The 15,022-nt window shown below is 58.3% G+C and overlaps 1 protein-coding gene across 1 annotated transcript in view; it reads left to right on the forward strand.

Annotated features, from left to right (window-relative positions):
• The first annotated feature begins 3,063 nt into the window (after positions 1–3,063).
• Positions 3,064–15,022, forward strand: part of PPP1R1A (protein phosphatase 1 regulatory inhibitor subunit 1A) — a 71,005-nt gene continuing 59,046 nt past the window's right edge. The window contains exon 1 of the mRNA XM_039514867.1: positions 3,064–3,263. Coding sequence (XP_039370801.1) covers positions 3,183–3,263 — 81 coding nt within the window. The 5' untranslated portion in view covers positions 3,064–3,182. The remainder of the gene's footprint in view (positions 3,264–15,022) is intronic.

Here is a 15,022-nt window from a genome sequence, read left to right on the forward strand (position 1 = left end):
GGTTAGAATGGGGGCGGGAGGGGGCGGGGCCGGGGGCAAGCACCCACCGGTGCCAGGAAAAGTTGGTGCCTATGCCTGGAACGCCAGGACGGTAGGCGGCACAGCCCAAGCCCGAGCTGCTCTGGGTGACTGGAGCCACGCCGAGCGGAAGCATGAGGGGGGTCTGGTGCGGAGCATGGGCGGGGCCATGCCTGGGTGTTTGGGGAGGCACAGCCTCCCCCAGCCTATGATACCCATCGCCCATGGTTAGATGCCACTGTGCTGGGTTTCTTTGGTATTTCCTCCCCTACAAGGATGTTATGTTTAATTACATTATGGTCACTATTAGTGAGTGGTTCAGCTACATTCACCTCTTGGCCCAGATCCTGTGCGTCACTTAGGACTAAATCAAGAAGAGTCTCTCCCCTTGTGGGTTCCACAACTAGCTGCTCTAAGAAGCCGTCATTTAATGATGTCTCTCTGCATCCTGTCCTGAAGTGACATGTTCCCAGTCAATATGGGGATAGTTGAAATTCCTCATTGTTATTGGGTTTCCTGGTTTTGTATCCTCTCTGAGCTCCCTGAGCATCTCACAGTCACCATCCTAATCAGGTGGTTGGTACTATATTCCTGCTGCTATACTCTTATTATTCAAGCCTGGAATTTCTAGCCATAGAGACTCCATGGTTCTGTTTGAGTCATTTAAGATTTTTACTCTACGCTTTCTTTCACATACAGTGCCACTCCCCTACCAGCATGACCTACTCTGTCATTCCTATATATTTTGTACCCAGGTATTACCATATCCCCATAATTATCATTGTTCCACCAAGTTTCTGTGATGCCTGTTATATCAATATCCTCATTTAGTACCAGATACTCAAGTTCACCCATCTTAGTATTTAGACTTCTAGCATTTGCATACAACACTGACAAAATCTGTCAATATTTAGTTGTCTGCCTTCATGTGATGTAACTGAATGGAACTCATTTAATGTGACTGTTTCTCTTCAGTTCCTACCTGTACTTTATATTCTTGTGTTCTCTCCTCTTTAGTAAGATATTGAGAAACCCCTTTAGGGAATTCCCTTAAGGAATATCTCTGTCCAAATCATGTACTCCTCCACACCCGTTGCCTTTCCCCCAGCCCTTAGTTTAAAAACTCCTCTACAACCTTTTTAACTTTCCATGCCAGCAATCTGGTTCCATTTTGGTTTAGGTGGCCAGAGGACAGAGCCCCGTCTGGGCGGCACCGTGCGCTGTCACTGGCCAGATTGGTCTAAACCCCAAACCTTCCCAATATTTTAATGACCCCAGGGCTGTCTCGGAATGTCTGTTTTCTGCTGGGAAAGTCAGGTTCGATTCTGCTCTCTGTCCTCAGCAGAGAGTGGCAGCCCTGGGCTGAGCAGGCCTCTGATATGTCTTCATGACGCTTTTGGCCAGACAGCACGTTCCAGTGAAAACCCAGTTAGCCAGGAACGTTCCAACCAGCCCCCTGCGCATGTTGCCGGCACACAGTGAGAAAAGAGGCCAGCAGCCGAGCAGGTGTAAAGCGGCAAAGCTCCAGGTCCCCACTAGCCTTGCACCCGGGTACATCAGCTCTGGCATTGCCCCAGGAACTGAATTAAAGCCACTGAAACCCAGGCAGCGCTTTACCAGCTCACTCAAAGGGATGTGGGAATGAATCTAACCCTAACTTCCCAAATTGTGGCCCATGACTCTCTGCTACCCAACGCTCCACCAGCTCACATAGCCATGGCTCTGTTGGCCCAAAAAGGCCATGATAGCTTGGGAACTGCCAGCCCAAGAGATGCCCTCTCCCTCCCTGTGATGCCTCCAATGTCCAGATGCTTTCACAGGTGTGTGGGAGACAGGAGGCTCTGGATTCCCCCAGCACCACTCTGGGCCTGAAATAGCCCTTTATAGGCAGGCAGCAGAGGCCATCTCTTTGGGCAAGAGGTTGTGAGGGAGGGGGTTGGGTGTGGGGGAGGCACCATACACACAATTCTGCCCCTGTGGAGCAGGTGAGAGAGAGAAATCACACATGCCATGTGACTGGACGGTGCCAGGGCACCATGGTGATAGGGGCTGCACAGGAGCTGAAGAGAACAGTCTGGCCCGGCCTGGATGAGGTGTTCCAGGATGCTGGCAGGAGTCACGAATAATTGATGGTTTGGTTTGGTGCCCCCCCCCCGAATTATTTTGGGTTAAAAAATGAAATGTTTTGTTCAATCTAATGTCTGTTCATCTTTTGTTTTGGTGTGGGAGGTATTTGGCCCTTGCTTTGCTTTTTTAAATAATTTGGTGGAATTTTAACAAAATCTGACCTTTTCGGGGAAAAAATTCAGCAAAAGACACTGGCTCCACCCAGAATGGCATTTAAAGTATGGGTCCGAAAATGGCACCTGGCTTCTCAGGGCAGCTCTGAGGCTGCAATCCCGCAGCTCTGAGGCTGGTGTTTCTCCGTTCTAGGGCTTTGGTTCCCCCAGCTCTGGGGCTGTATCCCGCCGGGTCTGGGGTTGCTGTAGGGTGATCAGAGAGCAAGTGTGAAAAATTGGGACAGAGGGTGGGAGTGGGGGGTGGGGGGAATAGGAGCCTATATAAGATAAAAGACCCAAAAATCAGGACTGTCCCTATAAAATCAGGACATCTGGTCACTCTAGCTGTCCCCCAGCTCTTGCCCCGCAGCCGGGCCCTGGTCTTCACTCTGCCAGGCCACGGGCTCCGCCGATCCCCTGCGGGTTCTGTATCCCATCATAAGAAGCGGCCGATGAACCGGGAAGAAGGGGGGGACCTGATCCTGCACCCCCACGCCAGCATGGGACGGGGGCTGCGCTGTCCGCTCGCTCCAGGCTCCTTACATCGCGCCAGGGCGGTGGGCGTCCGAGTCGGAGATGCTCGGCACCATCCTCCCCACCCATTGCAAGGAGCGGGCCCCGTCACCTCGGGCGGCTGCCGCGGGCTGGGAGGCGAAGGGTTAACGCTCCGGGAAGCTTGTGTGTGTGTCAGGGGGAGGGGGCGGCGGGCCCGCCCGACCAGCCAATAGGCACCGGCTGCTTCTCCAGCTCCCCGAGCGGCGGCACCGGGACTGAGCGGAGACTGGCCGGGGCCACCTGGGCGCGGGGAAGGGGGGAGCCGAGCGCAGGGCGCGTCCTTCTCTCCCTGCCCGTGTCTCCGGGAGAGCGGAGCTGGAGCCCCCGGCGATGGAGCCCAACAGCCCCCGGAAGATCCAGTTCACCGTCCCGCTGCTGGAGCCGCATCTGGACCCGGAGGCAGCCGAGCAGGTGGGTCCGGAGCGGAGCTTTGTTCTGCGGGGGCCGGTTCCATGGCGATGCGCCCAGGGGAGCGACCCCGCGGGCACCGGGGCGCGGCAGGGCAGGGCGCGCACGGACCCTCCTGCGCCCGCGGCTGCCAGCGCCTTCCGGGCGGGGGGCAGCGGAGCCGGACAGGGCTGGAGACTCGGACCGGCCTGTCGGAGCCAGGGAAGGGACCCCGCGCCTGCCCAGCCTGCAGGAGCTGCCCGGCCAGGACCCACGTACCTGCGGGGCACGGGAGGGGGCCGCCGTGGAGGGCTCCGGGGGTTGAGTCGCGATGTGTAGTGGGACGGTGGGTGTGTGGTGGGGGGCACTGGGGTCAGAGTGTCATGCAGGATGTGGGGGGCGGGGGTTGTCTGGGGTGTTGTGTCGGTTGGGGGAGGGGGTGTTGTGTCAGGTGTAATGGGGGCTGTGTGATGTTGTGGGTTGTCTGGGGTGTTGTGCCGGATGGGGGTGTTGTTTGGGGTGTGGTGGTGAGGTTTGTCCGGGGTGTTCTGCCGTGTGTGATGGGAGGCTGTGTGATGGTGTGTGGTGGTATGGATTGTCTGGGGTGTTATGCCGGGTGCGGGGTGTTGTGTGATGGTGTGGGTTGTCTGGGACGTTGTGCTGGATGTGGTGGGGGGCTGTGTGATGGTGTGTGGTGGTGTGGATTGTCTGGGGTGTTGTGCCAGGTGTAGTGCCGAGTAGGTGGGTGTTGTGATGGGGGGGCTGTGTGATGGTGTGTGGTGGTGTGGGTTGGCTCGGGGTGTTGTGCCCGGTGAGGGTGTTGTTCGGAGTGTTGTGCCGGGTGTGTGGGGGGGTTACCCCCCGGGGCGGCGCCCCTCAAGCGCAGCCTGAGCTGTGACTGGTGCTTCCCTTCGGCGGCCTCAGCCTGGCCGGACTGTCGGACCAGGCTCTTCCCAGCGCCTCCCCCTCCCCCGGGCCGCCCGGAGAGCGGGGAGCGGGGGGGTCTCACGGAAGCTCCGCGCAGCAGCCCGCACAGTGCAGCAGCCCCGGGCTCCCCCAGGGCCGGTCTCAGCCGCGCCCGAGTGAGCCCAGAGCGGCGAGTGGCTCCGCGGGGAGCAGCACTTGGCCCGGTCCGGCCCGGCCCAGCCCAATGGCCCGTGCGCTGCGCTGGCCCCGGGTCTGGGAACGCCTGGGGCTCTTCGCTGGCCCTGCCAGCCCCGCGCTGCCGGACTCAGCCATGGGCCAGCGCCCAGCTCAGCGCAATGGCACCTGGTGAGCCCAGGGTCAGGGGCTAAAACAGTAACGTGCGGCACGTGGCCCTGCCCCCCCCTCCCCCCCGCCTCGCTGAGACTCCAGGGCTCGCTCCGTTTTGGCTCTTGCTGGCAGGGATCCAGGGTGAGACCTTGGCCCGAGACCGGGACGAGGCAGAGGCTCTAACAACGTGCTGATCTGGGGGGGGGGGGGCTCGGTGCCCAGGTCCAGCCCCCTGGGGAGCTCTGGGTGGGCACAGAGCGGAGCTGGTGGCAGAGGCGGGGCTGGCATGGCATGGCTGTACCGGCAGGGTCAGCACCCTGGGACGGGGGCCCACCTGAGGGGGCCTGGACTGTGGCCCAGTTCACTGGGCTAATGGCATCAGATGAACCTAGCACCCAGCCAGCCTTCACGTGACTGCTCTGCAGCAGCGGCCCAGCTCCCGTGGCTGCCAGTCCCCATTTGGGCTGGAACAGCAGCATGACTGTGTGTCAAGGGAGACCTCAGGAATGAAATGGCAAAGGCCAGGTCAGGAGAGGACTAGGGTGTATTAGTAACACTGGGTGTGGAGAGCTCAGACTGGGATAGCAGGGGGCTGTGGGTCACGACTGAGGGGCACCAGCGGAGCTGAGGGAGGGAGTCCTGGGGTGGCATAGCAGGGGCTGCGGGTTGGGATTGAGGGGCACTAGCAGAGCTGTGTGTGGGAAATCCAGGGCTAGAATAGCAATGAGTTTCTGGCCCTCCTGGTTGTGGAGAAAAGCTTGAAAATGTGACCCGAGCACAAGTGAAAGGCTCTGGAACCAGAAGGCAACAAAACAGAAACCAACAGTCATTGATTTAAAAACACAAACATGATTTTTGAGCCAGTCTCACAATTTGGAGAGGCCTGGGGTTGGCCATGCTCACCTGGGAAGAGGTGTGGCACAGAGGGGACTTTCTAGGACCCCAGAACTGCTGTTCATTTGAGGAGTTGCAAAGGCTGGTCCCAGATAGGCAGGCAGGCAGCACAGAGCCCAGCTGAGTGGCAGTTACTACCCTGGGACCTTCCAGTTCTGCCTTCCATGAGGACAGAGTGGAGACTTTTTTTACAGGAACTCTGTGCAGTCCAGTGGCCCTCCTGGTGCAGGGACGAACATCTTAATAGGTTCCCCCGCTGAAGCTCATGTGCTTTCCTCTTGGTTCTGGGGACACTGCATCTTCGTGGCCTGTGTTCCACCAGCAGGATGATACTGGGGAGTCCAAAGATGTGGTATTGTGAAATGTGTCTTCCTGTCACTTCCCAGAGGAGCTAAACACTCTCAGGTGCCATCTGTGTCACTGCTGCACAGCTCATTTGCAGAGAGGCTTGGAGGAGCTGCTGTAGCATCTCGCCAGCAGCAGCCGGGGTGGAGGCTGGGGGATATGCAAATAGACTGATGCAGGGGGGGAAGCAGTGGAAATGGCACCTTCTCACCCATCCTGTAGGGGAGCTGCTTTGTCTGAGCTAGGAACAGGAGCTTCCACCTCCCACTCCCCCACAACGTCTGGGCTGAGAGTCCTTCCCCGGAGGAATGAGAGTCGAAAGGACCACTGTGATCATCTAGTCTGAGCTACTGCGTAGAACTTCCCTGAATTCCATTTTCAGATGTGTGTTCCCCAGGTAGGTACTTACACACTATGATCGAGTAGGTCTAGTGGGCTTGAGTGAGGTGAATGGGAGGCAGGACTCCTGGGTTCTAGTCCCAGCTTTGGGAGAGGAGTGAGGTCTAGTGGGTTAGAGCAGAGGGCCCTGTGAGCCAGGACTTGTAGGTTCTAATTCTGGCTTGGCCACTGACTCTCTCTGTGACGCTGGGCGAGTCCCATCCCCTATCCATGCCTCAGTCTCCCTGTCTGTAGATTGGGTTCAGTGACATCTCACAGGCAGGGATCATAGATGTTTGTAAAGAGCTAAGGTTCAGTGTTTCAAGAGTGTGGAGCCCCCAGCAGTTCCCAAAGAGAACAGCAGGGACTGTCCCTCTCCCCGCCAAAAGCAATGGAAGCTGCTGGGTGCCGAAGGCCTGGCCAGGGGCCGTGGGGAGGCTGGAGCATTGTCCTTGTCATCACACTTTCCATGATCCATTTGTTCACTTTTGCAGAGTTTTGTTGCTCAGACAGGAGGTCACTTCTCACTGGGCAATGGACACCGCTGGGTGGGGAGAGGCACTTGGCTGCCTAAACTCCCCTCTTTAACCCCAAGGAAGTTCCTGAGCTCACACAGTTCAGAGGCAGCCGGCTGAGCAGGGGGAGCTGCAGAGTCTTTCTCTTGGGCTGGAGGGGAGCAGGCCATGGGCAGGGGGTTGGGGGCCAGCAGGTAGGAGGCTTCCCAGGAGCAGGGGAATGGGAGGCTGTTTAGGAAGAGGAGGAGGGGAGTGGGGGTTGGGTAGAGCGAGGGGTTAGGCTTGGGCAGAATGAGGCAGGGACGGGACCTACTGAGCAGCAGGGAGCGGGGCCCTGGATAATCCAGGACCTGTGCAGTGGGTTGATAGGAAACATCTGGAGCTTCTGTCTGTGCTGTACCATGGGGGCCTATGTGCTGCGGGCGCGTTCAGTGAGTGCTGCATATGGCTGTGGCTGGGCAGTGTGGGCTGCCAGGCACCCAGTGGGGTCAGCAGTGCCGTGCCAGGTAACCCAGCCTCATGCATTGAGGCACCGGCATGCATCTGTGCAAGCCTCCCAGGCACCGTGTGTTCACGCTGGGGTGTGCAGTGTCTGAGAGCATCAGCTGAGGGACACAGGGCAGGGTAGGTGATGAAGCTGGTGTGATGCAGGTGCTCCAGCTCCAAGTGCTCAGCCACCTTGGGTGGATGAATCCTGCGCTGGGGCCATCCCAGGCCAATTCACAGAACTTTTGGGGAGATTCTACTGGGGGCTGCCATCCCGAGCTTCTCCTCAAAACCAGAATGAATTCTTTAGCCCTTATGGCTACGAGTTGCCTTCAGAGGTGTGACCTGAGCGTCAGCAATGCAGCGCTGTCTTTTTGAGTCTGCAGAGACCCTGGTACGGTCACACTGTGTGAACTGACTCTGTTCCTTCCCAAGGGTGTTGACTCTGAAGAGTAATGATGATGGTTTAAATGTCAGCACTGTTCACTGATGATGAAAGCAGCTGGTGAAGGGAGAGGACGATCATGTTACGGAAGGATGGCCCTGTGCAGGGTCTCATGGGGCATCTTGAGGGGATGGAGCCTAGTTTGTGGGCGAAGCCTGGGGCATAACAGCTAGTTTTTTCCCCAGTTTGACTCCTGGTTCTGAACATTCGCAGCAGAGACTCAAATCAGGAGTCTCCCGAAGTCTGTGAGGAGCAAATCTACCAGGAAAGCCAAAGGCAATGAGTGTGGCAGTGACTCATTGTGAGAGAGGAGCTGGTGCTTGCTGGGAGAGCCTGGGGCCTGAGTGGGATCTCCCTGATGGGATGAGGAGGTATTGGGGTTGGCTTTGTCTCTGCCTGGGCAATGGAGCCGTGATGCCTCAGCCAAATTTTCCTCCCAGCCCAGTGGTGCTGAGCCCAGGCACAGCCAGGCCACAGCCCCTCAATTGAGCTGCCAGGCCTCTCCCTGCCCAGATGTGGGTCCTTCTCAGGAGCTCGTGCAAGAGAGGATGCCTGAGTGTCAGAGCATCGGGGGTGAGAGCCCTCCCTTCTCGCTGCGTAGATGCCATGTGGTTCATACAGTTTGCTTCATGTGTGCTTAAAACAACAGAGGTCCAGGTCTGCTCTGCTAGAACATGGTCGAAATGGGGTTATTGATCAGAAAACCCCATGGAGGCTGCTATGCTGTCATCCTCCACCGCAGAGGTGGCTGCATTTCAGGGTCGCTTATTGCATAAGGGCTTTGCAGTGAGGAATGTGAGGTCCTGTTATACATGTTTGTTCCTAAAATAAATCTCTCTCTTGGTCTGGATTTTGACTGGCCACTGGCAGAGGGTGGGTTAGTCGAGCTGCCTCTGTTTCCCCCAGTCCCTCCCACTCACAGAGGGATAGGAAAATGACCCCACCCCCCAAGATGGGCCCAGGGCAGTGTTTGGACCCAGCCCCAGGCCTAGCTCCACATTCCAGACCCTCCAGAGGCTGGAGTGGGGCCAGATTGGGGCTTTGCTTGAGGCCCAACATACCCAGACCCCCAGATGGCCATGAGGGTGCTGGGGTGAGCAGCTCTGTGCAGAGGGAGGAGAGGCCCTGCCTGCCACGAAGCCGCCTTCTTGCTGCCCTGGCTTCTGACTCTACTCCCGTCCATCCTGACCCTGCCTGGAGGGTGGGAGCTCCCCTCCCTCTGGGAGCATCAGAGGCTGGCTGCTCCCTCTCTACATTCCTGCAGTTCCTGAGCCCCCATGGTCCCTCCAGGGCTGTCACAGCCTGTTTCATGCTCCTCCCACTGCCTTCTGGCTCTTGAGCAGATAGCAGGGCTGGAGAGGGAAGGAGAAGCCCCCGGGGATATGGGAGAGATATGGAGCCATCAGCTCCTCCCTGCTTCTTCAGCTCCTTAGGAGGGTGCCTTCCCTGATGTGCTGGGGTCTCATTCCTCCCAGCAGCAACCCATGATCCCACAGTCACCTAGTGATAGCAGGAGCATGACCCGAAACAGGTGCAACATCAGCCCAGCTCATCTTCCAGGGCCTCGAGAACATAGGTCACAATGGAGGGGCACGGCAGAGTTGTGGAGAGGGGAGCCCAGGGATGTGGGTTAGGATTGGGGGGGCATTGGTAGAGCCATGTGCATGGCGGGTGGGAGGCCCAGGACTGGGTTAGCAGGTGTCTCTGAGTTGGGACTGAGAGGCACCAGCATAGCTGTTGGGGTAGGGTGGGGGTTAAAGGTTGGGAAGCAGGATCCATTATTTGAGCCTCTGTGTCACCCAAATCCCAATCATAGAATCATAGAACTTAAGATCAGAAGGGACCATTATGATCATCTAGTCTGACCTCCCGCAAGATGCAGGCCACAAAAGCTGACCCACCCACCCAATGTCTGTTTGAAAGTTGATACTAGAAGAATTAGCTTTGAATGCACTGAAACCGTAAGGTTCAGCCAGTGGAGAGGGAGCGATGAGTCCAGGGAGGGGCTTGGTTGGAGACAATAGCCCCCCTGGTGGTGATGGTGATGAGAGGGGGTAGGGCCTGCTGCCAGTCAAGGATGAAGAGAGAAGGAGGCACGATGGTTTGCTGGAATCTGGAACTCTGGGAGGTGACGATGCGGTCCTGGATCCCAGAGCCATTCCCACACCAGGCACCAGTCCCTGCCCTGTGCATGATCCTTTGAGCAACTGAGCCAACATGTACAGTGTAGGGAGCAGAGCCCTGCCCCCAGGCTCTGCACACCCATGCCAGCGGCCAACCAGTACGCACATGCTAATGTATGCTAATGTGCTGCTGGCTCAGTGCTGGCGCCTGGCTTTCTGCCAAGGTGAATGCTCTGATTTGCAACACAAGCCACTGACCCAGGTTTGCTTTCTTCTAGTGAAGAGCAGGAAAGGCTGCTACTGCCACCTTTTGCTTTGGGAACCGGTGCTAATTAATGCTGTGCTCGGCCCTTTTGCGCCCATTGGTGACTTAGGTGCCAAGCAAATGTTCCCATAGAACCCAGCGCCCATGTGACATGCTCCTTAGGTGAAGGAGTCTGGAGTCTGAACTCTAGCAGAGCAGAGACAGCCCACACAGGAGCGCCCACTGCATCCACAGCTCCACTCGGAGCCTCACCCTCTCCAGCTGGGACCCTGAGCTGTGTTCAGCCCACAGCCTCTCTGCCTGTTGTGCTGGCTGTGGTGATAGATGGTGTGTGGCAGAACCAGGCTGAGACCCGTCACAACTCACTTCAAGACACTGAGCAGCTGTGAAGGTAAAGGCGTGGGCCGGATTGGAGCTGGAGCCCTAGAGCTGAGGGGCCACAAGTGGTCTAGGTGCTGTCAATTGGCTTTGTGATCTGATGAGTGTGGGGAATGGCGCCGCACTGGTTTAAAGCATCCAGAGCCCCAGGCTAGCAGCTGTCCCCCTTGCCCCTGAGCTCTGGTGTTGTAGTGCCCCCATCAGGAAACAAGAGACAAGGCTTGAATGTACCGAATATATGGGGGTTCTTTATGGAGGCTGCTGGACACAGACACACCTTGTGGGTCTCTCTGGCCCTCCATTCTGCACTGGCCAATGCCTCCACACGGGCTCTGCAGTCCACACGGCACACTGCATCACTAAGGCTGTTAAAGAGAGCAGAGCTGGGACCTGGCCAAGGTCCAGCATCTCCCCAGATTCAACATCCGGCTTCATGTCCTGTCCCAGGGCTAAATTCAGGGCTGATGTAAGTGAATGCAGCTTGTCCGGCTTCACAGGGTGAACTGAGCCCTCTGACACCATGGTTGAGTTGTGGCTCCCTGAGTGGCTGTTTAAGCAGCTGCCACTTTCCACCCCAGAGGTGGCTGCATTTCAGTGCTGGGTGCTGCGATTCCTTTGGGGCGGGAGGCGCTATATGGCTGCAGAACCCCATCCCTGTTAGTTCAGCCCCATTCTGGATACCAGCTCCTTCTGCCTCTCCCCGGCAAGGATTAGTGAGATTTATCTCCTCCCAATGTTTTGCTTTGTTCCCATCTTGTCCTCCCCTCCCCTCCCCTGATCAGTTCTTTGTTTACATCCTCCTCCTTTGTGTGTAACCAAACCTCAGATCTTTCCAGGTCACAGTGAGCTCCACTCGGCTCCAGCCCAGAGGAACATTTTGCAGGAAACTGAGAGATTCCTGCATAGCACGCTAGTGTGGGCAGCTTTTCCAGCCATGTGAGGGGACATTTCAGGGGAGGAGGGTAGAACAAGGGGAGCAGATGAGCCTTCTCCACTTGCTCTGGCACCAGCATTTTGCAAAAGCTTCACCGTATTTCTGAGCCCCAGCCATGCTTAGGGCAGCGCTGTTCACTGGTTAAAGAACCAGGTTGAGAATGGGGAGACCTGGCTTCTGTTCCCAGCTCTGCCAGTGCATGGCTGTGTGACCTCAAGTGAGTCCCTCCTCCTCTGTAGCATGGAGAGGACAATCCAGTGAAGTGCTTTGAGATCAATAGATGGAAACTCTTCTGCAGGAGCTGAGCTACACAGACAGGGACTATCTCTCATGGATAGCTCTGGGGCTGGATTGTGGGTGTTTGGGGTCCAAATAAACCAAAATTGCAAAGGGAAGCCCCCTGGTTGACATCCCCGCTGGAGTTTGGGGTCTTGCTCTCTCTGGACGTTTTCACAGCCCTGTGCGCTTCCTGCTGCCATTCAGAACCGAGAGCGCAACCCCAAAACGCTGCTCGTTTTCTGCAGTGTTTCCAGCCTGGGTGGGTTCCGGTGTTCCCTCTAATTTTTCCCACCCATGTGTGGAATTAATCTTTTTATGTGCACCAATATGGAGGTGACGTGTGACACATCACCTTCATATTGGTGCATATAACAAAATTCATGTGGCAGGGGTGGGGCGAGGGATTTGGAGTGTGGGAGGAGGCTCAGGGCTGGGGCAGAGGATTGGGGTGGGGTGCGGGCTCTGGCTGGGGGTGCGGACTTTGGGTTGGGACTGGGCTGAGGGGGTGAGGGCTGGGGCAGAGGGTTGAGGTATGGTGTGGGGGGGTGAGGGCTCTGACTGGGGTTGTGGGCTCTGGAGTGGGGCCAGGAATAAGGAGTTTGGGGTGCAGGAGGGGGCTTAGGGATGGGGCAGAGGGTTGGGGGGTGAGGGCTCGGGGGGGGCCAGGAATGAGGGGTTTGGGGTGCAGGAGGGGGCTCTGGGGCTACAGCAGGGAGAGAGGACTCCCCCCAGCTGCACGGCCACGCAGCTTACAGGGAACTTAGGTGGGTTCTGGGTTTGGCTGCCGGGTAAGATGGGCCCAAGAATGGCCACTCCTGTGCTCAGGGAAGGGAGGCATCTCAAAAACCTGTTCTCCTCTGAGCAGCATCCCCTGACCCTGCTCTCGCAGGCCTGTCTAGCATGGGGTGCAAGGTGTCTGGCACCCAGGAGCTGTCAGGGCCTGACTCACAGCTTTCAGAAGTCTTGTATAAATAAGGCCACGCGGCCTCCGACACGTGCTGAACCAGTCACGGTAAAGTCCAGGGCACAAGGGTATAGGTATTGCTCCCCTCCTACTGGCACCCGCAGGGGAAGTTAAATGATGTCTAGGCTCCCTGAAGGGATCGTCTTGCCCAGCCAATGCACAATAAAGCTATGGCCTGCCCTGGCCCCCTTGGGTGTGAACATGGGTTAGTGAGCAAGTGTTAAAACAGGCCTTTATTGTGTAGACAGGGCCACAGAGGTGATGCAGGTCAGAATTAAGGAACATCGACAGAGCTGCATGTGGGGAGCCCAGGGCTGGGCTAACGGGGCTGCGGGATGGGATTGAGGGGGCACTGGTAGAGCTTGGTGTGGGGAGCCCAGGGCTGGGCTAGCAGGGGGCTATGGGTCAGGACTGAGGGCATTGCATGGCTGCATGTCAGATGTGCCAGCATTGCAGTGCACCTGCCTTCCCCAGCTCTGCCGGCCCCTCCCTTTTGTGGAAATGAAATACAGCAAGAATTGAAAGTGGAGAGAATGAACAGTTTGAACGTTGCTGCGGCGAGTGGGAATGTTTGCTCACATCCCACAGCCCCCTGCTCTCCCCTCCCCATTCTTGTGCTCCAGGGCACCGCGCAGCCCCTGGTCACCGCAGGGCTGGACTGGGTCCTGCGCTGATTGAGCCCAGGATGCAGTCAACGAACAGGCGCCGAGTTCGATTCCATTCACATGCCTCTGCGCAGACGGGCACATTACCCAACTCCGTGGAGGAGATGTCTCATTTAGCAAGTGCTGCGCTGGGAGCAGACTCGGCGCAGGTGCAGGTTTGCCAGTGCAGGGAGCGGGGCTGGGAGCTCTCTCACTGGGCAGCCCCAGCAGCTCCCCTCCCCCGGGAGTATTTTAGATGCAGGTTTATTTTTATTTCACCTTTTCTGAGTGGATTCACTGCTGAGAAAGAGCCTGAACGGACCAGCCCTGAGCTTCCCCTGGAGCAGAGGCACTGCAGGGCGAAAGCCCCCCGGCATTAGCCAGGGACCCTGGGCTACCAAACCTTCCATCCCCCAGGCTGGCGCTCTGCACTCACGCGCTCTGCCCTGGACTTGTGCTGAACAGGGCTTCCCTTGCTGAACGGGCCTCCTGCCTCCCTGCCAAGGCAGGCCCTGCCTGGGCCTAGTGCTGAATGGGCCTCCCCGCCCTGACCCCTGCATCCATTCTCCCTGCACAGGCCTGGTGCCGAACAGGCCTCCCGCTGCCCCCCTCCCTCCGCGTCCGTGCTCCCTGCCTGGGCCTGGCACTGAAAGGGCCTCCCGCCACCCCCCTCTGCACCGGCACACCCTGTCCAGGCCTGGTGCTAAATGGGTCTCCCACTGCCGCCCCCACATCTTTCTGATGGGGGCACCCCTTAGGGCTAGTTTGGGGGATCGGCAACACCTGGGAACTTCACTGAAATCCCAGAGCTGCTGTCTCATGGGGTCAGTGAGTGCCCTGGGGAGGAACAAACCTGGCCACATGGACTGGGTTAAAACTGCTGCCTGAGGGCCCGCGGGGGGGTCCATGGGAGGATGTTCTCTAGCTTGTTACCATCCCCCTGCGCCGTCTCCACTCAGCCATGTCCAGCCCCATCCCGAAGCAAGTTCCGCCCCCCTCACATTGCCCTGATGCTCTCTGGCCCTGCCACTTTGCCCCGACCCCCAGTCCACCCTGGGCCAATCAGCTTATGCTGTGGGACTAGGGGAGGCCACGGACACGCTGTCCCCCCAAGGTGCAGGGATCAGCCCCTCCTGGCAGCAGCACCCTAGCCCCTCCCTCGCTGCCAGAGGCGCCAGCGCATCTGGTTCCTGCCGGGCCCATCACTAGTGGCGCCCTGGACATCCCTGTGTGTGCTTGGTGTGGTGCAGCCTATCTGGGCTGTGACAGCTTCTCCAGGGTCCTCTGAAAACCCCAAGCCTCTGAACAGCTCCAGTGGTTCCCCCTTGTCTCTCACAGGGACACTGATGCTTAGGGTCTCTTTGATCCCTGCCCCTCCCCACACTCCTGCCCTGGCCCCCCTCCAGTGTTGCCTCACCAACTGCAGCCCCGTGGCACCAGGGTCCTGCAGGTGCAGCACAGAACCAGCCCCCAGGCCAGGCCTATCACTCCAGACTGGCCCCTGCCCACGACCCCGGTCCCAGGATAGGGCACAGGAGCCATGTGCTGATGGGGTTGTCAACTTTCTAATAGCACAAAATGAACAACCTAGCCCTGCCCCTTCCCTGAGGCCCCACCCCCGCTCACTACATTCGCCCTCCCTCAGGGCTGGGGCAGGGGGTGGCGGTGAGGGAGGGGATGAGGGCTTTGACTGGGGGTGTGGGCTCTGGGGTGGGGCTGGGGGTGAGGGGTGCAGGAGGGGGCTCCAGGCTGGGGGTGGGGGTCTGATGTGGGAGGGGCGGCGGGTTGCGGCAGGGGGCGGGGGTGTGGGTGGGGGTACCGGGGCTCGGCGGGGGGGGGGGGCTGTGGGGTAGGGCTAGGGGTGAGGGGTTTGGGGTGC

This window comes from Mauremys reevesii, linkage group 25 (genome assembly GCF_016161935.1).
Source record: "Mauremys reevesii isolate NIE-2019 linkage group 25, ASM1616193v1, whole genome shotgun sequence".
Taxonomy (NCBI): domain Eukaryota; kingdom Metazoa; phylum Chordata; order Testudines; family Geoemydidae; genus Mauremys; species Mauremys reevesii.